Source organism: Triticum urartu, chromosome 6A (genome assembly GCF_056163025.1).
Source record: "Triticum urartu cultivar PI428250 chromosome 6A, HENAU_Tu73, whole genome shotgun sequence".
NCBI lineage: Eukaryota > Viridiplantae > Streptophyta > Magnoliopsida > Poales > Poaceae > Triticum > Triticum urartu.
This window is the reverse complement of record NC_141878.1, coordinates 13195320-13222380: the sequence shown is the minus strand read 5'-3', so window position 1 is coordinate 13222380 and position 27061 is coordinate 13195320. Positions and strand designations below refer to the sequence as shown.

The 27061-nt window shown below is 42.6% G+C and overlaps 1 protein-coding gene across 1 annotated transcript; it reads left to right on the top strand.

The window, feature by feature from the left end:
- Window positions 1-16464: 16464 nt before the first annotated feature.
- On the top strand, window positions 16465-18141 carry LOC147963182 (uncharacterized). Its single transcript, XM_087529496.1, has 2 exons — window positions 16465-16977; window positions 17215-18141. Exons 1-2 carry the CDS (start codon window positions 16465-16467, stop codon window positions 18139-18141), a joined length of 1440 nt encoding a protein of 479 aa, XP_087385622.1.
- The last annotated feature ends 8920 nt before the right edge of the window (window positions 18142-27061 follow it).

The window sequence follows — 27061 nt, the reverse complement described above, 5'->3', positions numbered from 1 at the left end:
ATAAGTAAACAACACACGAAAAACAGAATCTGTCAAAAACAGATCAGTCTGTAGTAATCTGTAACTAACGCAAACTTCTGGAACTCCAAAAAATCTACCAAAATAGGACGACCTGGAAAATTTTTGTATTGATCAGCAGCAATTGGAATCAGTATTTTATCACGTTCTGGTGATTTTTAACAATTGTTTTCATGAACAGAAAGATTCTGGAAATTACAGCAAGATCAAATAACTATCATCCAAGAAGATCCTATAGGTCTAACTTGGCACAAACACTAATTAAAACACAAAACCACATCTAAACAGAGGGTAGATGGATTATTTATTCCTAAACAGAAGCAAAAACAAAAAAACTAAAATAAAATTGGGTTGCCTCCCAACAAGCGCTATCGTTTAACGCCCGTAGCTAGGAATAAAAGCGAGGATAGATCTAGGTATTGCCATAATAGTGGTATGGCAAATCATGAAAACTTCTCTCATATTCTCTACGTTCAGCAGCAAGTTTTCTTTGATCCAAGCAAAAATAATCAAAAGGGCTAAATTTAATGGGACAAAAGTCCCCAAGATCAATCTCGGGAGGTATGGGTTCCTCCCTAGGCCCTTTGTATTGCACAATCAATTCATCATTAAGAGCATTCTTTTGGAAAAAAGCTACAAGCCTTCGTTCAAGAGGAAAACCTAGTCCATTATTCTGAATAGCAAAATCATCATTAAGCTCGGAAATTTTATCAACTAGAACATCGGCAGGAACCTTTTTCCTAAGATTTTCATTATAAGCAATATGATCTAAAGATTGTAAACGCATCATGTCTTCTTGATTAAAAATGATAGCTTCAATGGGAGGATGACTAGCATCTACCCTATAATGCGCAAAGATTTCTTTGGCCTCTTTTATTATAAATCTAAACTCATGAGCCAAAAAGATAGTGGCGGCACGCTTAACAGAAGAATGCTCAATATTAGAGAATTCTAAGAAGATTCGTTGTATGCAAGGATGCATGTGCATAAATTGTCTTTCAAGTTCAACTATAAGCATGGCAATAGCATCCGCAACACTACTAGTTCTATGAAGAATAGAACTGCCCATAGAAGGCAAAGCACCGGCACAAGTAAAGAAATCTTGAATAACCCCTTTTCCAATAATATTACCACTACCGTCACGAAATCTTTTTGTATGATAGGTAGGGGGTTCTTTAGCAGGAGCATCAGAATTTTCTATGATATTGTTATCGCCCATATCGGCGATAACTTCCCCAATTTCAGACATAGCGACAAACAAACAATCCAACACACGAGCAAACAAAAGGCAAGCTAGAAAGGGCAAACGGAAAAAGAGAAGGAGAAGGAGATTGGGAAAGAGAGGGCGAATGAAACGGCAAGGGTGAAGTGGGGGAGAGGAAAACGAGAGGCAAATGGCAACTAATGTAATGCGAGAGATAGGGATTGTGATGGGTACTTGGTATGTTGACTTTTTGCGTAGACTCCCCAGCAACGGTGTCAGAAATTCTTCTTGCTACCTCTTGAGCACTGCGTTGGTTTTCCCCAAAGAGGAGAGGATGATGCAGCAAAGTAGCATAAGTATTTCCCTTAGTTTTTGAGAACCAAGGTATCAATCCAGTAGGAGGCCACGCTCAAGTCCCTTGTACCTGCACAAAACGATAGCTACTCGCAACCAACGCGATTAGGGGTTGTCAATCCCTTCACGGTCACTTACGAGAGTGAGATCTGATAGAGATGATAGATAATATTTTCGGTATTTTTGGTATAGAGATGCAAAGTGAAAATTAAAAAGCAAAGTAAAAAGCAAAGCAAGATTAAAGTGATGGAGATTGATATGATGAGAGTAGACCCGGGGGCCATAGGTTTCACTAGTGGCTTCTCTCAAGAGCATAAGTATTCTACGGTGGGTGAACAAATTACTGTTGAGCAATTGACAGAATTGAGCATAGTTATGAGAATATCTAGGTATGATCATGTATATAGGCGTCACGTCCGAGACAAGTAGACCGACTCCTGCCTGCATCTACTACTATTACTCCACTCATCGACCGCTATCCAGCATGCATCTAGAGTATTAAGTTAAAAACAGAGTAACGCTTTAAGCAAGATGCCATGATGTAGAGGGATAGTTTCATGCAATATGATAAAAATCCCATCTTGTTATCCTCGATGGAAACGATGCAATACGTGTCTTGCTGCCTCTTCTGTCACTGGGAAAGGACACCGCAACATCGAACCCAAAGCTAAGCACATCTCCCATGGCAAGAAAAACCAATCTAGTAGGCCAAACCAAACTGATAATTCGAAGAGACTTGCAAAGATAACCAATCATACATAAAAGAATTCAGAGAAGATTCAAATATTATTCATAGATAGACTTGATCATAAACCCACAATTCATCGGTCTCAACAAACACACCACAAAAAGAAGATTACATCGAATAGATCTCCACAAGAGAGGGGGAGAACATTGTATTGAGATCCAAAAAGAGAGAAGAAGCCATCTAGCTACTAACTATGGACCCGAAGGTCTGAGGTAAACTACTCACACTTCATCGGAGGGGCTATGATGATGTAGAAGCCCTCTGTGATGACGGCCCTCTCCGGCGGAGCTCCGGAACAGGCCCAAAGATGGGATCTCGTGGATACAGAAAGTTGCGGCGGTGGAATTAGGTTTTTGGCTCCGTATCTGGTAGTTTGGGGGTACGTAGGTATATATAGGAGGAAGGAGTACGTCAGTGGAGCTCCGAGGGGCCCACGAGGCAGGGGGGCGCGCCCTAAGGGGGGGCGCCTCCCACCCTCGTGACCGCCTCTTGGCTCCCTTGGAGTAGGGTCCAAGTCTCCTGGATCACGTTCGGTGAGAAAATCACGTTCCCGAAGATATTATTCCGTTTGGACTCTGTTTGATATTCTGTTTCTCCGAAACTCTGAAATAGGCAAAAAACAGCAATTCTGGGCTGGGCCTCCGGTTAATAGGTTAGTCCCAAAAATAATATATAAGTGGAAAATAAAGCCCAATATAGTCCAAAACAGTAGATAATATAGCATGAAGCAATCAAAAATTATAGATACGTTGGAGACATATCAGCAGCGAAGCTTATAAACCACACCGAGCCCCTCCCAACTAGCGAGGTGGGACTAAACTTCCCACCGCACTGTGCCAGCACAAGGCCTATGGTCCCGGTTCGTGCCACCAACCGGGACCATAGGTGGTCATTCGTACCGGTTCGTGGCACCAACCGGTACCAATGCCCACATATGGTCCCGGTTTGTGGCACCAACCGGGACCATAGGCCTCAGTTTCCCGCCCTTTGGGCTGCCGAAAAGAGACCCTTGGTCCCGGTTCGTGGCACCAACCGGGACCATAGGTGGGCATTGGTACCGGTTGGTGCCACGAACCGGTACCATTGGTTTTGCTATATAAGGTAGCACTTGTGAAAATTTCACCAACTGCTCTCATTCCCCCCGACGTCGCCAGGCCGTTCCTCGTCGTCGTCACCGTCGCCGCCCCAAGCCCCTGCCCCGACGCCGTCGCCGCGCCCTGACCCACCGTCGACGTCGTCCTCGCCGTCGCCGTCGCCGCCCCCGAGCCACTCCTCCCCGAGGCATCGCCACACGCGCGCGTAACCCCTCCCCCACTAGCCCGCCGTCCTCGTCGCCTTCATTGTCGCCAGCCTCGTCATCGTCCTCGTCATCGGCCTCGTCGCCGTCCTGCCTCGAGCCCCCAGTGAGCCGCTTCCCATCCCAATCCGTTAGTGCATTTTTAGCATTTTTTTGTTCATAGTTTTATGTTCATAGTCTTTTTTTCCTTAGTTTTTTGTTCATACCATTTTTAGGCTGTATAGTTGTTTTTTGTTCAGAGCATTTTAGGCTGTATAGTTTTATTTTAGGTTATTAGTTCTACTGTTAGTGCATTTAAAGTTAGTTTATTTTTAGTTGAACTAGTTGATTAATTAATAAAACTACTTTATTTTACTATATATAGTAAGTGCTTAATTAGTAGTTGAACTAGTTGATTTAATAAAACTACTTTATTTTACTATAGAAGTAGTTTATTTTTAGCAAGGAAATTAATAGAACTAGTTTATTTTTTTAGTTAAAGAAATTATTCCCGCATCAACGTCAACGATGCCTATCCCGCATCCTCGTCGTCGACTCGGCGGAGGAGGCTGGCTTGATCAGAGGGGGCCATGTCCGGGACTCGGCTCCGCCGGGCTGGTTTTGGGAGGTGCTACCTTCCAGGGGGCGTAGGTTGGTGAGGATCCAGCCTGTCATTGATCCGATCCTTGTTTGGTGGCGGTCGCGTGGGCCAGTGACGGTGCCGAGGCTTCCGGACACCGTGGAGGTGGTACGTCACCGTGTCAGCAAGGAGGACGAGCACGTCCATCGCTACATGGCTGCGTCGGAGGGCAGGTTCGACAATACCTGGCAGGTTCTTTAGGGATCTCACTGGAGCGATCCTGTGATGGTTCCTTCTCTTTGGGTGTCCATCGCCCGCGCCGATACTCGTCGGGCGCTACGGTTCTAGCTGTACTGGCGATGCTATATGTATGATAGTATTCGAGGTGTATTAGTGATAATATTTGATGATGTACGGACGCATGGAGATGATGTAGTTTTGCCTATAATTGAATGCATCCTTATTTGAATACTACTTTATTTTGTGATTTGATTTTGCTTATTAAATGCTCAAATTGGAAGACTACTCCTACTTTGAATGCTAAAATTGGAGAGCACTATGTAAGGCGTATGCATATGATTTGTTGATAGCTTATAGGGTTTTTGTTTTCGCAGAAATCTAGGAGCCCCCGGCCCCTCCATCATCCCCGCCGTCGTCCCCGTCACCGACCCCCTCCGACCTCGAGGTGAGACCAGCCAAATCCTCTTTTATAAAGATAATTAAACGATATTTCGGGTTGACTTTAAGTCTGTCGAGTATCCACCATATATGAGAGGATGAAGAATCCCGACTGTTGTCGTGGGGGTAGGTTCTCCTTCGTTCCCGTGTGCTAGACAATTTGGTGTAATGCACTCGGGAACGAAAGGAGGAGCTACCATCACCGACGTGAGCTGAGAGTTTTCAAGAAAAGACTCGACAAACCGATAGTCAACCCGTGATGAATAATAATAATCTAATTTAGTTTTTGTAGTACATATATTTGATTGTACAAGTTTAATCTTTGAATTATGAACGTACGAAATGTCATCATTGGACGACGAAAGTCTCCCGGGGGAGTGCGGCTTGTGCCATGACGATAGAGGTTTGTGCGACAGGCCTCACCTGGACGATGATCGGCGCTTCAGCATTAAGCTCTAGGAGATCTTCGATGTTGAAACGGTACGCAACGGCGACAAGTGTTTTTTTTGTAATTAAGCATGACTTCAACTATTTCAATGTGTAATTTTCATATTTTACAATTCGAGTATAGCTTATCCCATGCCATGCAAGACGCTATGTCTTGGAGAGGATGGATTTTGAAGACCATGAAAATTTTGAAACGAAGAAAATTCACCTAAGGACCCATCATGATGTGGATTTTCAAGTAAATCTGTATAATGCTGAGAGCGTAACCCATTTTGGTTGCAAAAATTGGGAAGCATTTTGCAAGATGTATGGTTTTGATGAGGGTATGCTTGTCACCATGGATCTTGGTGATCCTGACATCGACCAAGACAATATGGACATTTGGGTCCTTGTTGATACGCCTCCAGTTCTACCGCTATGTGAGTTTCTCAAACATAGTTAATTATTAACTAATTTATATTGTTTATTTTAAAATAGTTGACAACTTATTTCCATTGACAGCTTATTTTGATTGTTCAAACAATGTGCGGAACATGGTAGACAAAACCCACTACACCGATGGCTCCGAGTTAACTTATCAGGAGAAAAATCATCTGGTCAGATTTTGTACTGATCTTGAGAGTTACAATATCTACAATAAAACTCCTCAACATTATGGTCAATACGTGCTACTAGTGCACGTGTTGAACTACGGTAACTACCATGGAGATACCCTGGTAAGATTTTTTACTATTACGACATCCGTGCATCTTTTGCATACTTCTAAAACTAGTACATCATTGCTAACTATGAAGTTACTACTATGTTTTTCAACAGAGAACCCCAGAGGATTGTGTGCCTCATTTGATGTATCAGAATGGCAGCCTTCGTGTTTTGAACATATATCCAGGTCATCCTACGAATCTCAACTATCCATACCGGATTTCTAAAAGAAGTGGAGACATGCTAATCAGAGAATGGAAAAAATGTATGGACAGTCGTAAGGAGGTTCTTGGAAGCAAAAGGAAGCGCCGCGCAAGAATTGGAGACAGGATGATCTCCATTCTCCATAATGGAGAGTCAGGGTCTATATTGTTTTATGCTATTTTATCTTAAATAGGGTATTTAGTTCCTGCATAATACTGATGATCATGTGCTAAGAATAATTAAGTAGGGTTGGTTCGATGACTATCAGGATGATGATCGTATGACTTGTTATTAATAATGAGTAAAGTTGTATGATGATGATTAGTAGGACTTGTTATTATGATGATGCATGATGCGAGCATGAAGAGTTATTATATATCTGTGGGTGAAATGAACATGGATTGGATTGAAGTAAAGCCAACATGAATGTGGTGCATGTCGAAAGTAGTACAATCCAAACTTGATCAAGTTAGGATTAGTATTACTTTCAACATGCACCACATGTTGCCTCACTTCAATCTAAGTCATGTTTAGAAATAGCAATATAGTAGTAGCACGGAGATAAGAGAGGACACATCTCTCTATTAGCTACCTATAACAACCTAAATTAACCCCCAAACCCCTAAACCACCTCCTTTAAAAAAAACTAGCCCCTGAAATGCTGACGCATAGAAGCTTATTTTTCCCGGTTGGTGCTGCCAACCGGGACCAAAGGCCCTCCTGCCTGGGCTCGCCAGAGCGGTCACGTGGAGGCCCATCTGTCCCGGTTGGTATAAGAACCGGGACTAAAGGCCTAGGGCATTAGTAACGACCCTTTAGTCCCGGTTCCACAACCGGGACAGATGGGCCATATGAACCGGGACAAATGGCCCTTTTTCTACTAGTGAACCCTGCTACCTCTTGAGCACTGCGTTGGATTTCCTTGAAGAGGAAAGGATGATGCAGCAAAGTAGCGTAAGTATTTCCCTTAGTTTTTGAGAAACAAGGTATCAATCCAGTAGGAGGCTACGCGCGAGTCCCTCGTACCTGCACAAAGCAAATAACTCCTTGCAACCAACGCGATAAGGGGTTGTCAATCCCTTCACGGTCACTTACGAGAGTGAGATCTGATAGATATGATAGATAATATTTTTGGTATTTTTATAATAAAGATGCAAAGTAAAATTAAAGCAAAGTAAAAAGCAAAGGCAATAATAAAGTGATGGAAGATTAATATGATGAAGATAGACCCGGGGGCCATAGATTTCACTAGTGGCTTCTCCCAAGAGCATAAGTATTTTACGGTGGGTGAACGAATTACTGTTGAGCAATTGACAGAATTGAGCATAGTTATGAGAATATCTAGGTATGATCATGTATATAGGCATCACGTCCGAGACAAGTAGACCGACTCCTGCCTGCATCTACTACTATTACTCCACTCATCGACCGCTATCCAGCATGCATATAGAGTATTAACTTCAAGAAAATAGAGTAACGCCTTAAGCAAGATGACATGATGTAGAGGGATAAATTCATGCAATATGATAAAACCCCCATCTTGTTATCCTCGATGGCAACAATACAATACGTGCCTTGCTGCCCCTACTGTCACTGGGAAAGGACACCGCAAGATTGCACCCAAAGCTAAGCACTTCTCCCATTGCAAGAAACATCAATCTAGTAGGCCAAACCAAACTGATAATTCGAAGAGACTTGCAAAGATAACCAACCATACATAAAAGAATTCAGAGAAGATTCAAATATTGTTCATAGATAATCTTGATCATAAACCCACAATTCATCGGTCTCAACAAACACACCGCAAAAAGAAGATTACATCGAATAGATCTCCACGAGAGAGGGGGAGAACATTGTATTGAGATCCAAAAAGAGAGAACAAGCCATCTAGCTACTAACTATGGACCCGAAGGTCTGAGGTAAACTACTCACACTTCATCGAAGGGGCTATGATGATATAGAAGCCCTCCGTGGTGGATGCCCTCTCCGGCGGAGCTCCGGAACAGGCCCTAAGATGGGATCTCGTGGGTACAGAAGGTTGCGGCGGTGGAATTAGGTTTTTGGCTCCGTATCTGATCGTTTGGGGGTACGTAGGTATATATAGGAGGAAGAAGTACGTCGGTGGAGCAACGTGGGGCCCCCGAGGGTGGAGGGCGCCCCTTGGGGGTGGGCGCGCCCCCTACCTCCTGGCCACCACCTTTCTTTCCTGACATAGGATCCAAGTCTCCCGGATCATATTCGGTGAGAAAATCATGTTCCCGAAGGTTTCATTCTGTTTTGACTCCGTTTGATATTCCGTTTCTTCGAAACTCTAAAATAGGCAAAAAACAGCAATTCTGGGCTGGGCCTCCGGTTAATAGGTTAGTCCCAAAAATAATATAAAAGTGGATAATAAAGCCCAATATTGTCCAAAATAGTAGATAATATAGCATGGAGCAATCAAAAATTATAGATACGTTGGAGACGTATCAGGCATCCCCAAGCTTAATTTCTGCTCGTCCTCGAGTAGGTAAATGATAGGAACAAATTTTTTGATGTGGAGTGCTACTTGGCATAATTTCAATGTAATTCTTCTTAATTGTGGTATGAATATTCAGATCCGAAAGATTCAAGACAAAAGTTTAATATTGACATAAAAATAATAATACTACAAGCATACTAACAAAGCAATCATGTCTTCTCAAAATAACATGGCCAAAGAAAGTTATCCCTACAAAATCATATAGTCTGGCTATGCTCTATCTTCACCACACAAAGTATTTAAATCATGCACAACCCCGATGACAAGCCAAGCAATTGTTTCATACTTTTGACATTCTCAAGACTTTTTCGATCTTCACGCAATACATGAGCGTGAGCCATGGATATAGCACTATATGTGGAATAGAATGGTGGTTGTGGAGAAGACAAAAAAGGAGAAGATAGTCTCACATCAACTAGGCGTATCAACGGGCTATGGAGATTCCCATCAATAGATATCAATGTGAGTGAGTACGGATTGCCATGCAACAGATGCACTAAAGCTAAAAGTATATGAAAGCTCAACAAAAGAACCTAAGTGGGTGTGCATCCAACTCGCTTGCTCACGAAGACCTAGGGCATTTTGAGGAAGCCCATCATTGGAATATACAAGCCAAGTTCTATAATAAAAAAATTCCCACTAGTATATAAAAGTGACAAAATGAGAGACTCTTTATCATGAAGATCATGGTGCTACTTTGAAGCACAAGTGTGGTAAAAGGATAGTAACATTGTCCCTTCTCTCTTTTTCTCTCATTTTTTTATTTGGGCCTTTTCTCTTTTTTATGGCCTCTTTTTTTTTCTTCCGGAGTCTCATCCCGACTTATGGGGGAATCATAGTCTCCATCATCCTTTTGCTCATTAGAGAGGCTAGCAAAGGTGGAAGGAAGGAAAGTGCGTATAATCCATGGACTCAACATTAATCATGAAGAACTCATATACTTATTGCAAAAATCTACAAGTTATCAAAGCAAAGTATTACGCGCATGCTCCTAGGGGGATAGATTGGTAGGAAAAGACCATCGCTCGTCCCCAACCGCCACTCATAAGGAAGACAATCAATAAATAAATCATGCTCCGACTTCATCACATAACGGTTCACCATATGTGCATGCTACGGGAATCACAAACTTTAACACAAGTATTTCTCAAATTCAAAACTACTCAACTAGCATGACTCTAATATCACCATCTTCATATCTCAAAACAATTATCAAGCATCAAACTTTTCTTAGTATTCAACGCACTCAAAAGAAAGTTCTACAAATCTTGAATACCAAGCATATTAATTTTTTAAGAAAATTACCATGCTATTTAAGACTCTCAAAATAATCTAAGTGAAGCATGAGAGATCAATAGTTTCTATAAAACAAATCCACCACCGTGCTCTAAAATATATAAGTGAAGCACTAGAGCAAAACTATAGCTAAAAAGATATAAGTGAAGCACATAGAGTATTCTAACAAATTCCAAATCATGTATGGCTCTCTCAAAAGGTGTCTACAGCAATGATGATCGTGGTAAACTAACAAACAAATACTAAAATAATACAAGACGCTCCAAGCAAAACACATATCATGTGGTGAATAAAAATATAGCTCCAAGTAAAGTTACCGATGAAAGTAGACGAAAGAGGGGATGCCTTCCGGGGCATCCCCAAGCTTTGGCTTTTTGGTGTCCTTAGATTATCTTGGGGGTTCCACGGGCATCCCCAAGCATAGGCTCTTGCCACTCCTTGTTCCATAATCCATCAAAAGATTTCACCCAAAACTTGAAAACTTCACAACACAAAACTCAATAGAAATCTCGTGAGCTCCGTTAGCGAAAGAAAACAAAGGACCACTTAAAGGTACTGTAATGAACTCATTCTTTATTTATATTGGTGTTAAACCTACTGTATTCCAACTTCTATATGGATTATAAACTATTTTACTAGCCATAGATTCATCAAAATAAGCAAACAACACACGAAAAACAGAGTCTGCCAAAAACAGAACAGTCTGTAGTAATCTGTAACTAACGCAAACTTCTGGAACTCCAAAAAATCTACAAAACTTGGACGACCTAGGCAATTTGTTTATTGATCAGAGGAAATTGGAATCAGTATTTTATCACGTTCTGGTGATTTTTAACAATTGTTTCCGTGAACAGAAAGATTCTGGAAATTACAGCAAGATCAAATAACTATCATCCAAGAAGATCCTATAGGTTTAACTTGGCACAAACACTAACTAAAACATAAAAACACATCTAACCAGAGGCTAGATCAAATATTTATTCCTAAACAGAAGCAAAAAGCAAAAAACTAAAAAGAAAATTGGGTTGCCTCCCAACAAGCGCTATCGTTTAACGCCCCTAGCTAGGCATAATAGCAAGGATAGATCTAGGTATTGCTATCTTTGGTAGGCAATCCATAAGTGGCTCTCATGATAGATTCATATGGTAATTTTATTTTCTTCCTAGGGAAGTGTTCCATGCCTTTCTTTAATGAAATTGGAATCTAATATTCCCTTCCTTCATATCAATAATTGCACCAACCGTTCCAAGGAAAGGTCTTCCAAGAATAATAGGGCATGAAGGATTGCAATCTATATCAAGAACGATAAAATCTACGGGCACATAATTCCTATTTGCAACAATAAGAACATCATTAATTCTTCCCATAGGTTTCTTAGTAGTGGAATCCGCAAGGTGCAAGTTTAGAGAGCAATCATCAAAATCACGGAAATCTAGCAAATCGCACAAAGTTTTGGGAATAGTAGAAACACTAGCACCCAAATCACACAAAGCATAAAACTCATGATCCTTAATTTTAATTTTAATAGTAGGTTCCCACTCATCATAAATTTTTCTAGGGATAGAAATTTCCAACTCAAGTTTTTCTTCATAAGATTGCATCAAGGCATCAACGATATGTTTGGTAAAGGCTTTATTTTGACTATAAGCATGAGGAGAATATAGCACGGATTGCAACAAGGAAATACAATCAATTAAAGAGCAACTTTCATAATTAAATTCCTTGAAATCCAAAATAGTGGGTTTAATAACATCTATGGCTTCACTTTTTTCAATCCCACTTTTATCAGTTTTAACATCCAGATCTAAAAACTCCGAATTTTTGGAATGCCTTCTAGGTAATGGTGGATCATATTCAATCCCATCATTATCAAGATTCATATTTCAAAACAAAGATTTAATAGGGGACACATCAATAACTTTTAGATCTTCATCTTTATTTTCATAGAAATTGGAAGAACACGCTTTAATAAAGGCATCTTTCGTAGCACGCATCCTAGCGGTTCTTTCCTTGCACTCATCAATGGAAATTCTCATGGCTTTGAGAGACTCATTGATATCATGCTTAGGAGGAATAGATCTAAGCTTTAAATAATCAACATCAAGAGAAATTCTATCAACGTTCCTAGCCAATTCATCAACTTTAAGCAATTTCTCTTCAAGCAAAGCATTGAAATTCTGTTGCGAATTCATAAATTCTTTAACACTAGTCTCAAATTCAGAAGGTATCTTACTAAAATTTCCATAACAGTTGTTGTAGGAATTACCATAATTATTAGAGGGATTACTAGGATAAGGCCTAGGATTAAAGTTTCTCTATACGCGTTGTTACCAAAATTATTCCTACCAACAAAATTCACATCCATAGATTCATTATTATTCTCAATTAAAGTAGACAAAGGCATATCATTAGGATCAGAAGAGACACTCTTAGTAGCAAATAATTTCATAAGTTCATCCATCTTTCCACTAAAAACATTAATTTCTTCTATCGCATGCACTTTTTTATTAGTAGATCTTTCAGTGTGCCATTGAGAATAATTAACCATAATATTATCTAGGAGTTTAGTAGCTTCTCCTAAAGTGATTTCCATAAAAGTGCCTCCCGTGGCCGAATCTAAAAGATTTCTAGAGGCAAAATTCAATCCGGCATAAAAGTTTTGTATAATCATCCACAAATTCAAACCATGAGTAGGGCAATTATGTATCATTAATTTCATTCTCTCCCAAGATTGTGCAACATGTTCATGATCAACTTGCTTAAAATTCATAATATCGTTTCTAAGAGAGATAATCTTAGCGGGAGGAAAATACTTAGAGATAAAAGCATCTTTGCACTTGTTCCAAGAATCAATACTATTTTTAGGCAAACACGAAAACCAAGCTTTAGCACGATCTCTAAGCGAAAAAGGAAATAGCTTCAATTTAACAATATCATTATCAACATCTTTCTTCTTTTGCATATCACACAAATCCACTAAGCTATTTAGATGAGTAGCGGCATCTTCACTAGGAAGGCCGGCAAATTAATCTTTCATAACAAGATTCAACAAAGTGGTATTGATTTCACAAGATTCAGTGTTGGTAAGAGGAGTAATCGGAGTGCTAAGGAAATCATTATTGTTGGTATTGGTAAAGTCACATAATTTGGTATTATCTTGAGCCATCGTGACAAGCAAGCAATCCAACACACAAGCAAACAAAAAGGCAAGCGACAAAAAGGCGAACGGAAAAGAGAGGGTGAATAAAACAGCAAGGGTGAAGTGGGGGAGAGGAAAATGAGAGGCAAATGGCAAATAATGTAATGTGGGAGATAAAGGATTGTGATGGGTACTTGGTATGCTGACTTTTGCGTAGACTCCCCGGCAACGGCACCAGAAATTCTTCTTGCTACCTCTTGAGCACTGCGTTGGATTTCCTTGAAGAGGAAAGGATGATGCAGCAAAGTAGCGTAAGCATTTCCCTCAGTTTTTGAGAACCAAGGTATCAATCCAGTAGGAGGCTACGCGCGAGTCCCTCGTACCTGCACAAAGCAAATAACTCCTCGCAACCAACATGATAAGGGGTTGTCAATCCCTTCACGGTCACTTACGAGAGTGAGATCTGATAGATATGATAGATAATATTTTTGGTATTTTTATAATAAAGATGCAAGGTAAAATAAAAGCAAAGTAAAAAAGCAAAGGCAATAATAAAGTGATGGAAGATTAATTTGATGAAGATAGACTCAGGGGCCATAGATTTCACTAGTGGCTTCTCTCAAGAGCATAAGTATTTTACGGTGGGTGAATGAATTACTGTTGAGCAATTGACAGAATTGAGCATAGTTATGAGAATATCTAGGTACGATCATGTATATAGGCATCATGTTCGAGACAAGTAGACCGACTCCTGCCTGCATCTACTACTATTACTCCACTCATCGACTGCTATCCAGCATGCATCTAGAGTAGTAAGTTCAAGAAAACAGAGTAACGCCTTAAGCAAGATGACATGATGTAGAGGGATAAATTCATGCAATATGATAAAAACCCCATCTTGTTATCCTCGATGGCAACAATACAATACGTGCCTTGCTGCCCCTACTGTCACTGGGAAAGGACACCGCAAGATTGAACCCAAAGCTAAGCACTTCTCCCATTGCAAGAAAGATCAATCTAGTAGGCCAAACCAAAATGATAATTCGAAGAGACTTGCAAAGATAACGAATCATACATAAAAGAATTCAGAGAAGATTCAAATATTGTTCATAGATAATCTTGATCATAAACCCACAATTCATCGGTCTCAACAAACACACCGCAAAAAGAAGATTACATCGAATAGATCTCCACGAGAGAGGGGGAGAACATTGTATTGAGATCCAAAAAGAGAGAACAAGCCATCTAGCTACTAACTATGGACCCGAAGGTCTGAGGTAAACTACTCACACTTCATCGGAGGGGCTATGATGATGTAGAAGCCTTCCGTGGTGGATGCCCTCTCCGGCGGAGCTCCAGAACAGGCCCCAAGATGGGATCTCGTGGGTACAGAAGGTTGCGGTGGTGGAATTAGGTTCTTGGCTCCGTATCTGATCGTTTGGGGGGGGGTACGTAGGTATATATAGGAGGAAGAAGTACGTCGGTGGAGCAACGTGGGGCCCACGAAGGTGGAGGGCGCGCCCCCCTACCTCGTGGCCACCTCCTTTCTTTCTTGACGTAGGGTCCAAGTCTCCTGGATCATATTCGGTGAGAAAATCACGTCCCCGAAGGTTTCATTCTGTTTGGACTCTGTTTGATATTCCGTTTCTTCGAAACTCGAAAATAGGCAAAAAACAACAATTCTGGGCTGGGCCTCCGGTTAATAGGTTAGTCCCAAAAATAATATAAAAGTGGATAATAAAGCCCAATATTGTCCAGAACAGTAGATAATATAGCATGGAGCAATCAAAAATTATAGATACGTTGGAGACGTATCAAACCCAACAAACATACATAACATGCAAAAACCACAAACCCTCACAAAATGACATCGCAACGAAACCACCGAACGCCACCAAATCCACAGAGGCGAGTCAATCGAAGATGGATGACAAAAAGACTGAGCATCCTCCATTAAGCAGCCGCGGACGCCTTCCTAATGACGTCAGTCTTTTTGCCTATGCTCCTGATAGCCTTCTTCACCTTCTTCATTTTGCCCGTAGAAACCTCCTCTGCTAGGAGGCAAGCAATCGTCTTGGCAGACCAAGGACAAGCTGCATCCAAGCCGGTGAGCAAGCGACCAATCTTTTTCGCGAAGACCACCTTGTTAATACGTGCCAACATAGCGTCGCGGTCAAAGATGAGAGACTGGATGAGCTTCAGCGCCTTAGAAACAGGTGTCAAAGCACCTACCTCATCAAACTCAGCACCAACAGACGCCACCGGGCCAGCAACCTCAGGTAAGAGAGCAGCAACAACCGCCAAACCTCGTGAAAAATTTCAAAACTAGCCCTTTGGCCGAAGTTCAGCACAAAATGGCCCTCTTTTGAAAATATTTCACAAAATGGCCCTACACGCATGACGCCCGCACCCGGGGCGCCATGCTAGATAGCATAACACCTCGGTCAAGGGCGCCATACTGGTCAGCGCTTACTTGCCACGTTGGCAGGGCATGCCACCATGGCCCCTAGGCCAGGGTGCCGTGCTGATGGTCATGACGCCCCTGCTCAGGGCGCCATGCCCCTTGCGTGAACAAAACAGAGTCTCCCCTGTCGTCCCCTCCACATGCCCTCACTTTCCCCCTTCTCCACCCTGGCCGCCCCACTCAATCCCCTACCTAATGCCCACAAAATTTCGTGGATCGGAGCTCCAAATCGGTGATTTATCCTTCCCTTCGACCCCTCAAGGTATTCTCCATCATTCCTCCTCTTTTTGTTGGTTGAAATCTCCACATTGTGAGGATTTGGGGAAACCCTAGGTCATCCAATTTTGCTATTTTTGTTGATGCATTTTGTTGTTTATGATTCTAGATGGCGAGGATCGTCAATGTGCATCATGTGGACTTTATCTCCTTTGATAAGGGAGATGCGGAGTATGGTGACCCGAAGAAGAAGCCAGTAGTGATGATGTTTCCCACAAGTCCTAGCCTTGAGGAGGTTTTGGTTGAGCTTCGAAGAAGGTTGAATTGGATGGAAGAAAGCGATGGAATAGACTTAATCGAAAGGTATAATGTTGGGGATGGGCAACATATTCGTTGGAAGATAATGCCTCTTGACTCCGAGTTTCATTGGAAGCATACAAAGAGAGTGTGTTGGCCTCACAAGATAAATCATTTGAGTTATTTGCCACAAAGGTTGTTCGTGCTCGGCTGCACGTTGATTTGAATCGGTGTGCATCTTCATATAATGTTAGAAGCCCAGTTCAAGATTCAACACATGTCACTCCGGATGTGCATGCCACAACAATGGCCAACCTCCAATGACCCAATGTTTGAGCCCCGGCGGGAATGACCAAGTTCATAATGAAGACTTGCACATGGATGGTGGTGAGTTTGAGGGTGATGAATCGGAGGCTTATCTTCATGACCATTATGTTGGAGATGTTGAGGCAAATTGCATGGAAGAGGACATGGACCATGAGATTCCATATAGTAGGTCCTATGCGTGGGACTCGGAGGATGAAGGCCCGGATGAAGAAATAGATGAGGATGGTTTGACGGCTAAAGAAGCCAATGCTTTCAAGAAGGTAATAGGCCGTAGTCACAAGACATCATTGTTTTGTGATCTAAGCCTAGCCGACAAGGCGATTGTTGATGGTGGCACAAGTAAAATTCTTGCACCAAGGTTAACTTCAAAGCGAGATACCAAAGCAAGTGTGTATGGTGTTAGTGAAGGAACAATCTTTGAAAGCTTGACAGAACTTCAAATGTGGGCCAAGGACTACGCGGTTAAGTTTCATCGGCCATTCATTGTGGATAAGTCAAACTTGAAAGTGCGTTATGTGGTCAAATGTGAGGAACACAAGAATCATTGCCCTTGGGTTATCCATGCAAGATGTGTCAAAGGCGGGCCACAATGGAAGACTACAAGTTCCGTGTTTCACCATCGATGTAGTGGCAAGGATATTGATGATGCTAATGTAAAGGATGAGCACCGTTAATTGACCTCCAAATTCATTGCATATCGATTTTCAGCCTCCATAAAGATACTCCCGACATATCCCATTCAGGCTTTGATGGAGATGGTGAAGGAGGTTTTTGGGTACGAGGTGAAGTATGGGAAGGCATGGAAGGCCAAACAAGCTGCCTTTGAGATATTGTATGGTGGTTGGGAAGAATCGTACAACCGCCTCGCAATGGTGTTGAAAGCGATGGCGGCGGAAAATCCTGGCATGTACTATATGGTGGAGCCAGATGGCGTGAGAACAAGGATATACAACGATGCAAACGTTCGTATATTTGGACATGCATTCTGGACTTTTGAGCCATGCATTAGGGCCTTCAAGCATTGTAGGCCGATTATGTCTGTGGATGGCACATTTCTGACTGGCCAGTTCAAGGGCACATTGTTGATCGCCGTGGCTAATGATGGTGGTGACAAATTGGTTCCATTGGCGTTTGCTTTGGTGTCGGCGGAGAACAATGACAACTGGGAGAGCTTTCTTAGTCTAGTGAGGAGCAAGGTAATTGGACCTGAAAGAGAGGTTTGCATCATCTCAGACCGCCACCTAGGGATACTCAATGCAGTGGAGATTGACATTCCAGGACATCCTCGCGTGCACCATAGGTGGTGCATGAGGCATTTTGTTTCCAACTTTTACCGAGCATGTGGAGACATGGAATTGTCTGACCTTCTTCATGATTGTTGTCTCGCATTCACCACTAGACATTTTGAGAAATTATGGGAGAAAGTGTATGCCAAAGCAAACAATGGTGGCAAAGATTTCCTAAATAGGAATCTTGCCGATAAAGGAAAGTGGGCACGAGCTTTTGACAACGATGGAGTGAGGTACAGTGACATGACAAACAACATGGCTGAATGTTTCAACATGGTGCTAAAGGGTGTCCGTGCATTGCCGGTGACAGCAATAGTAGAGTATACATTCCAGAAGTTAATGTCTATTTTCAAAAGTATAGTGAAGAAACATCCAACTTGATGTCCGGGAAAAACAAGGCCAAAAAGATGTACAAGTATCCACCGAAGATCGACGATTGGATGGAATACCAAGCAAGGAAGGCGGATTCAAAAAAAATCCAATCCTTTGATAACATAGAATTGATTTACCAAGTTGATGAGCATGGTGGAATGTCGCGTGACGGCGTGCCATATGGAGGTGGATCCTTCAAGGTTTATCTTAAGATGGGCGCGTGTTCATGCGAGAGGCCTACATTGTATCATCTCCCGTGCTCTCACTTGTTGGCTGCATCTCACACTAGAAATGTGAGTGTCAACATGACCAACAATGTAAGATTGGAGGAGTATTTGATCAATGCGGTCAAAAATACATGGGCTGCGTGGTTTCATCCCTATCTAGACCAATCTAAATGGCCGGAATACCATGGACCCCCACTATACCCTGATTTGGAAATGAAGGCGGTGACACGTGGAAGACGGAAGACAAAGCGTTTCTTGGGTGACATGGATGATTGGGGTGGTGGATTCCGTAAGGAATGGGGCAGCCAAAATTTCACAGAGCCTCGTGATATCAGCCGTTGCAGTGAATGTAACAACGAGGGGCACAATAGTAGAGGTTGTAGCTCAAGGGGAAAAATAAAGAGATCAAAACGAGATGGTGATGGTGGTGTCAGCCATGGTGATGGTGGAGCTCAAGGACGTGGCCGTGGTGACGGTGGTGCTCGAGGACGTGGCCGTGGTGACGGTGGAGCTCAAGGATGTGGCCGTGGTGACGGTGGAGCTCGAGGACGTGGCCATGGTGATGATGGTGCTCGAGGACATGGCCGTGGTGACGGTGGTGCTCGAGGACATGGCCGTGGTGACGATGGAGCTCGAGGACGTGGCCGTGGTGACGGTGGTGCTCGAGGACGTGGCCGTGCTGATGGTGGTGGTCGAGGCTTCGCTTATTGGCTTGGGGTGTGAAACTAATGATGTGTCAAACTTATGTATGTCGTGAATCTTTTGGGTGGTCGAACTTATGTATGTCGTGAACCTTTTGGGTGGTTGAACTATGTAAGTCATGAAGTAATGTATGTGTGGAATGGATGTATGTCGTGAACCTTTTGAATGTATGTCGCTAACTTATGTGGTTGAAAACTGAAACCATGTTAGTTACAAAAAAACAGAAACCACATAACTGGCAAAAAACAGAGAAGTGCAGGTCACGGTGCCCTAGCTTAAGGCACCATGTTAGTAAGTATGGTGCCCTAGGCTAGGGCATCATACATGGTGCCAAGAAAAATTTCATGGCGCCCCCAACATCAGAAGCAATTTTCATCTGGACTTAGCCATTTTCGCCGACCATGGCGCCCTGGGCTGGGGCGCCGTGCTAGCAACATGCATGGCGCCCTGACCCAGGGCGTCGTGCTCGCAACAGGCATGGCGCCCCAGCCCAGGGCGTCGTGCTGGCAAGTTTTGCTGCTGGAGTTTTCATACACCAAGTTTTGCTGCTGGAGTTTTCATACACCAACTTATACATAGTTTCATACACCAAGTTTTCATACACCAATGCATCTAGTTTCATACATAGTTCACCACAAATGCATCTAGTTTCATACATAGTTCACCACAAAGTTGAAGACAAATGCATTATTTCCTTCCTTTCCCCCTCTTAGCCGGTGCAGCATCCTTCCCCTTCACTAAGCGCCTTCTCCTCTGCAGTGGCACATCCACCTCCTCTTCCTCCTCCTCCTCTGAGGCGGCCTCGATCACCGGGTCCTTACGTGCCTTCCTTGCGTATTTTCCCGGAGTATACTTTCCACGCCTTTGACTAGGCTGAGGCGCATCGGGCATCAGCGAGGTGTTTGAAGGAAATATGCCCTAGAGGCAATAATAAAGTTATTATTTATTTCCTTATTTCATGATAAATGTTTATTATTCATGCTAGAATTGTATTAACCGGAAACATAATACATGTGTGAATAGATAGACACACATAGTGTCACTAGTATGCCTCTACTTGACTAGCTCTTTGATCAAAGATGGTTATGTTTCCTAACCATAGACAAAGAGTTGTCATTTGATTAACGGGATCACATCATTAGAGAATGATGTGATTGACTTGACCCATCTGTTAGCTTAGCACGATGATCGTTTAGTTTGTTGTTATTGCTTTCTTCATGACTTATACATGTTCCTATAACTATGAGATTATGCAACTCCCGTTTACCGGAGGAACACTTTGTGTGCTACCAAACGTCACAACGTAACTGGGTTATTATAAAGGTGCTCTACAGGTGTCTCCAAAGGTACTGGTTGGGTTGGCGTATTTTGAGATTAGGATTTGTCACTCCGATTGTCGGAGAGGTATCTCTGGGCCCACTCGGTAATGCACATCACTATAAGCCTTGCAAGCATTGCAACTAATGAGTTAGTTGCGGGATGATGTATTATGGAACGAGTAAAGAGACTTGCCGGTAACGAGATTGAACTAGGTATTGAGATACCGACGATCGAATCTTGGGCAAGTAACATACCGATGACAAAGGGAACAACATTTATTGTTATGTTGTCTGACCGATAAAGATCTTCGTAGAATATGTGGGAGCCAATATGAGCATCCAGGTTCCGCTATTGGTTATTGACCGGAGACGTGTCTCGGTCATGTCTACATAGTTCTCGAACCCGTAGGGTCCGCACGCTTAACGTTTCGATGACAGTTATATTATGAGTTTATATGTTTTGATGTACCGAAGGTTGTTCGGAGTCCCGGATGTGATCACGGACATGACAAGGAGTCTCGAAATGGTTGAGACATGAAGATTGATATATTGGAAGCCTATGTTTGGATATCGGAAGTGTTCCAGGTGAAATCGGGATTTTACTGGAGTACCGAGGGGTTACCGGAACCCCCCCGGGGAGTTAATGGGCCATAATGGGCCCTAGTGGAGAAGAGGAGAGGCGGCCAAGGCAAGGGCCGCGCGCCCCTCCCCCAGTCCGAATAGGACAAGGAGAGGGGGCGGCGCCCCCCTTTCCTTCTTCTTCTCCTCCTCCTCTTCCCCCTCCTCTCCTAGTCCAACAAGGAAAAGGGAGGGAGTCCTCCCGGTGGGAGTAGGACTCCTCCTGGCGCGCCCCCTCTAGGCCGGCCGCACCTCCCCCCTTGCTCCTTTATATACGGGGGCAGGGGGCACCCTAGAGACACAACAATTGATCGTTTGATCTTTTAGCCGTGTGTGGTGCCCCCCTCCACCATAGTCCACCTCGATAATACTGTAGCGGTGCTTAGGCGAAACCCTACGACGGTAGAACATCATCATCGTCACCAGACCGTCGTGCTGACGAAACTCTCCCTCAAACCTCGGCTGGATCGGAGTTCGAGGGACGTCATCGGGCTGAACGTGTGCTGAACTTGGAGGTGCCGTAGGTTCGGTACTTGATCGGTCGGATCATGAAGACGTACGACTACATCAACCGCGTTGTGCTAACGCTTCCGCTTTCGGTCTATGAGGGTACGTGGACAACACTCTCCCCTCTCGTTGCTATGCATCACCATGATCTTGCGTGTGCATAGGAATTTTTTTGAAATTACTACGTTCCCCATCAGTGGCATCCGAGCCTGGTTTTATGCGTAGATGTCATATGCACGAGTAGAACACAAGTGAGTTGTGGGCGATACAAGTCATACTGCTTACCAGCATGTCATACTTTGGTTCAGCGGTATTTTTGGATGAAGCGGCCCGGACCGACATTACGCGTACGCTTACGCGAGACTGGTTCTACCGACGTGCTTTGCACACAGGTGGCTGGCGGGTGTCAGTTTCTCCAACTTTAGTTGAACCGAGTGTGGCTACGCCCGGTCCTTGAGAAGGTTAAAACAACACTAACTTGACAAACTATCGTTGTGGTTTTGATGCGTAAGAACGGTTCTTGCTCAGCCCATAGCAGCCACGTAAAACTTGCAACAACAAAGTATAGGACGTCTAACTTGTTTTTGCAAGGCATGTTGTGATGTGATATGGTCAAGACGTGATGAGATATAAGTTGTTGTATGAGATGATCATGTTTTGTTGAAGTTATCAGCAACTGGCAGAAGCCTTATGGTTGTCTCTTTATTGCATAAGATGCAAGCGCCAAATAATTGCTTTACTTTATCGCTACGCGATAGCAATAGTTGCAAGAGCAATAGTTGGTGAGACGACCATGTGACGACACATTGATATAGATCAAGATGATGGAGATCATGGTGTCATGCCGGTGACGATGGAAATCATGACGGTACTTTGGAGATGGAGATCAAAGGCGGAAGATGATCATGGCCATATCATGTCACATATTTTGATTGCATGTGATGTTTATCTTTTATACATCTTATCTTGCTTTGATTGACGATAGCATTATAAGATGATCTCTCACTAAATTATCAAGGTATAAGTGTTCTCCCTGAGTATGCACCGTTGCAAAAGTTCTTCGTGCTGAGACACCACGTGATGATCGGGTGTGATAGGCTCTACGTTCAAATACAACGGGTGCAAAATAGTTGCACACGCGGAATACTCAGGTTAAACTTGACGAGCCTAGCATATAACAGATATGGCCTCGGAACACTGAGACCGAAAGGTCGAGCGTGAATCATATAGTAGATATGATCAATATAGTGATGTTCACCATTGAAACTACTCCATCTCATGTGATGATCGAACATGGTTTAGTTGATATGGATCACGTGATCACTTAGAGGATTAGAGGGATGTCTATCTAAGTGGGAGTTCTTTAAGTAATATGATTAATTGAACTTTAATTTATCATGAACTTAGTCCTGGTAGTATTAGCATATCTATGTTGTAGATCAATAGCTCGCGTTTTGCTCCCTGTTTTATTTTTTGATATGTTCCTAGAGAAAACTATGTTGAAAAATGTTAGTAGAAATAATGCGGACTAGCTCTATAATCTGAGGTTTATCCTCATTGATGTGCAGAAGAATTATGTCCTTGATGCACCGCTAGGTGACAGACCTATTGCAGGAGCAGATGCAGACATTATGAATGTTTGTCTAGCTCAATATGATGACTACTTGATAGTTTAGTGCACCATGCTTAACGGCTTAGAATCGGGACTTCAAAGACGTTTTGAACGTCATGGACCATATGATATGTTTCAGGAGTTGAAGTTAATATTTCAAGCAAATACCCGAGTTGAGAGATATGAAGTCTCCAACAAGTTCTATAGCTAAAAGATAGAGGAGAATAGCTCAAGCAGTGAGCATGTGCTCAGATTGTCTGGGTACTACAATCGCTTGAATCAAGTGGGAGTTAATCTTCCAGATAAGATAGTGATTGACAGAATTCTCTAGTCACCATCACCAAGTTAGTAGAACTTTGTGATGAACTATAATATGCAAGGGATAATGGAAATGATTCCCAAGCTCTTCGTGATGCTGAAATCGACGAAGGTAAAAATCAAGAAAAATATCAAGTGTTGATGGTTAACAATAGGGATGAAAACGGAGCGGAAACGGACGAAACTGAGTGCTATCATATTTGTTTTCATATTTTTTTGCCGAAGCGGAAACGAATACAGAAACCCAGGAAATGAATACAGAAACAAATACTACCGGAAACGGACATGGAGCGAATACAAAGCGGATACGGAAACAGAAATAGGCATTGTTCAGAACTTAAAAACCCCTTAAATCATAGAGAAATACACACAAAAACAAACAAATTTAATGAGTCGTTAACATGGCTACAAAATAATATCATTATGTTAGCAACTTAGCATAGTATTGTAGTAGTACCAGACAATTGCGTATAGGGTCAAGCTGAGTACATGTGTGGTAATAGAAGTTGGGTCTCAGATCCATTCTACTAATTGTGTCATCGTGTTCTCTTTGGTGGTTGGGCTACAAAGCAGCTATACATCTATACTAAAAACTGAAATTCCATATCCACGGAAACGGAAAGTTCCGTTTCCATGCATGTTCCACCAGAAAACATCGTTCCGTTTTTATTTCCGTTTCCGCATAAAAAATTCCATTTCCACTTTCGTTTTGCAAATTTCCGTTTCCGTTTTCATATTTCTTCTCCGCTTCCATTTTCCCTCCGGAAAAACGGAAAGTTTCCACTCCATTTTCATCCCTAGTTAACAAGACCACTAGTTTCAAGAAAAGGGCAAAGGGAAGAAGGGGAACTTCAAGAAGAACGACAAGCAAGTTGCTGCTCAAGTGAAGAAGCCCAAGTCTGGACCTAAGCCTGAGACTAAGTGCTTCTACTACAAAGGGACTAGTCACTAGAAGTGGAACTGCCCCAAGTATTTGGCGGATAAGAAGGATGGCAAAGTGAACAAAGGTATATTTGATATACATGTTATTGATGTGTACTTTACTAGTGTTTATAGCAACCCTGCGGTATTTGATACTAGTTCAGTTGCTAAGAGTAGTAACTCGAAACGGTAGTTGCAAAATGAACAGAAACTAGTTAAGGGTGAAGTGACGATGTGTATTGGAAGTAGTTCCAAGATTGATATGATCATCATCGCACACTCCCTATACTTTCGGGATTAGTGTTGAACCTAAATAAATGTTATTTGGTGTTTCCGTTGAGCAAGAATATGATTTGATCATGTTTATTGCAATACGGTTATTCATTTAAGTTAGAGAATAATTATTATTCTGTTTACATGAATAAAACCTTTTATGGTTATACACCCAATGAAAATGGTTTGTTGGATCTTGATCGTAGTGATACATGTATTCATAATATTGAAGCCAAAAAGACGCAAAGTTAATAATGATAGTGCAACTTATTTGTGGCACTGCCGTTTAGGTCATTTGGTGTAAAGCGCATGAAGAAAATCCATGCTGATGGACTTTTGGAATCACTTGATTATGAATCACTTGGTACTTGCGAACCATGCCTCATGGGCAAGATGACTAAAACGCCGTTCTTCGAAACAATGAAGAGAGCAACAGATTTGTTGAAAATCATACATACTGATGTATGTGGTCCGATGAGTATTGAGGCTCGCGGCGGGTATCGTTATTTTCTGACCTTGACAGATGATTTGAGCAGATATGGGTATATCTACTTGATGAAACATAAGTCTGGAACATTTGAAAAGTTCAAAGAATTTCAGAGTGAAGTAGAGAATCATCGTAACAAAAAAAATAAAGTTTCTACGATCTGATCATAGAGACAAATATTTGAGTTACAAGTTTGGCCTTCAATTAAAACAATGTGGAATAGTTTCACAAACTCATGCCACCTGGAACACCACAGCATAATGGTGTGTACGAACGTCATAACCGTACTTTATTGAATATAGTGCAATCTATGATGTTTCTTACCGATTTATCACTATCGTTTTTGGGTTATGCATTAGAGACAACTGCATTCACGTTAAGAAAGGGCACCATATAAATCCGTTGAGACGACACCGTATGAACTGTGGTTTAGCAAGAAACCTAAGTTGTCATTTCTTAAAGTTTGGGGCGGCGATGCTTATGTGGAGAAGTTTCAAATTGATAAGCTCGAACCCAAATCGGACAAGTGCATCTTCATAGGATACCCAAACGAAATTGTTGGGTACACCTTCTATCACAGATCCGGTGGCAAATTCGTTGCTGAGAATGGATCCTTTCGGGCCGATTAAATCACAGACGAGGAACTTTTCTTTCTTTTTTTCTTTTTGATTTGAAGGGTATGTTCTCAAAAAAGAAAGGCAGAGGTAAATACTTCGAAGAGGCGGCTCGGTAGGGATGGAATGGTCAATAGGCAAGTCAAGGATGACTTCTTTGTTGGCGAAACGATGGGGGAGAAGGAGTATATCTCGAAAGAAGTGAATGGGAGGAAAGTAGAACTTGATGAGGTAGTGTTGGAAATATGCCCTAGAGGCAATAATAAAAGATTATTATATTTCCTTGTTCATGATAATTGTCTATTGTTCATGCTATAATTTTATTGTCTGGAAATCGTAATACATGTGTGAATACATAGACCACAATGTGTCCCTAGTGAGCCTCTAGTTGACTAGCTCGTTGATCAACAGATAGTCATGGTTTCCTAGCTATGGACATGGGGATGTCATTGATAACGGGGTCACATCATTAGGAGAATGATGTGATGGACAAGACCCAAACCTAAGCATAGCATAAAGATCGTGTAGTTCGTTTGCTAGAGCTTTTGCAATGTCAAGTATCATTTCCTTAGACCATGAGGTTGTGCAACTCCCGGATACCGTATGAGTGCTTTGGGTGTGCCAAACGTCACAACGTAACTGGTGTGGCTATAAAGGTACACTACGCGTATCTCCGAAAGTGTCTGTTGGGTTGGCACGAACCGAGATTGGGATTTGTCACTCCGTATGACGGAGAGGTATCTCTTGGGCCCACTCGGTAATGCATCATCATAATGAGCTCAATGTGACCAAGGGGTAGGTCACGGGATCATGCATTACGGTACGAGTAAAGTGACTTGCCGGTAACGAGATTGAACAAGGTATTGGGATACCGACGATCGAGTCTCGGGCAAGTAACGTACCGATTGACAAAGGGAATTGAATACGGGATTGATTAAGTCCTCGACATCATGGTTCATCCGATGAGATCATCGAGGAGCATGTGGGAGCCAACATGGGTATCTAGATCCCGCTGTTGGTTATTGACCGGAGAGGCGTCTCGGTCATGTCTACATGTCTCCCGAACCCGTAGGGTCTACACACTTAAGGTTCGGTGACGCTAGGGTTGTAAAGATATGTATATGCAGCAATCTGAAAGTTGTTTGGAGTCCCGGATGAGATCCCGGACGTCACGAGGAGTTCCGGAATAGTCCGGAGGTAAAGAATTATATATAGGAAGTGCAGTTTCGGCCATCGGGAAGGATTCGGGGGTCACCAGTATTGTACCGGGACCATCGGAGAGGTGCCGGGGGTCCACCGGGTGGGGCCACCCATCCCGGAGGGCCCCATGA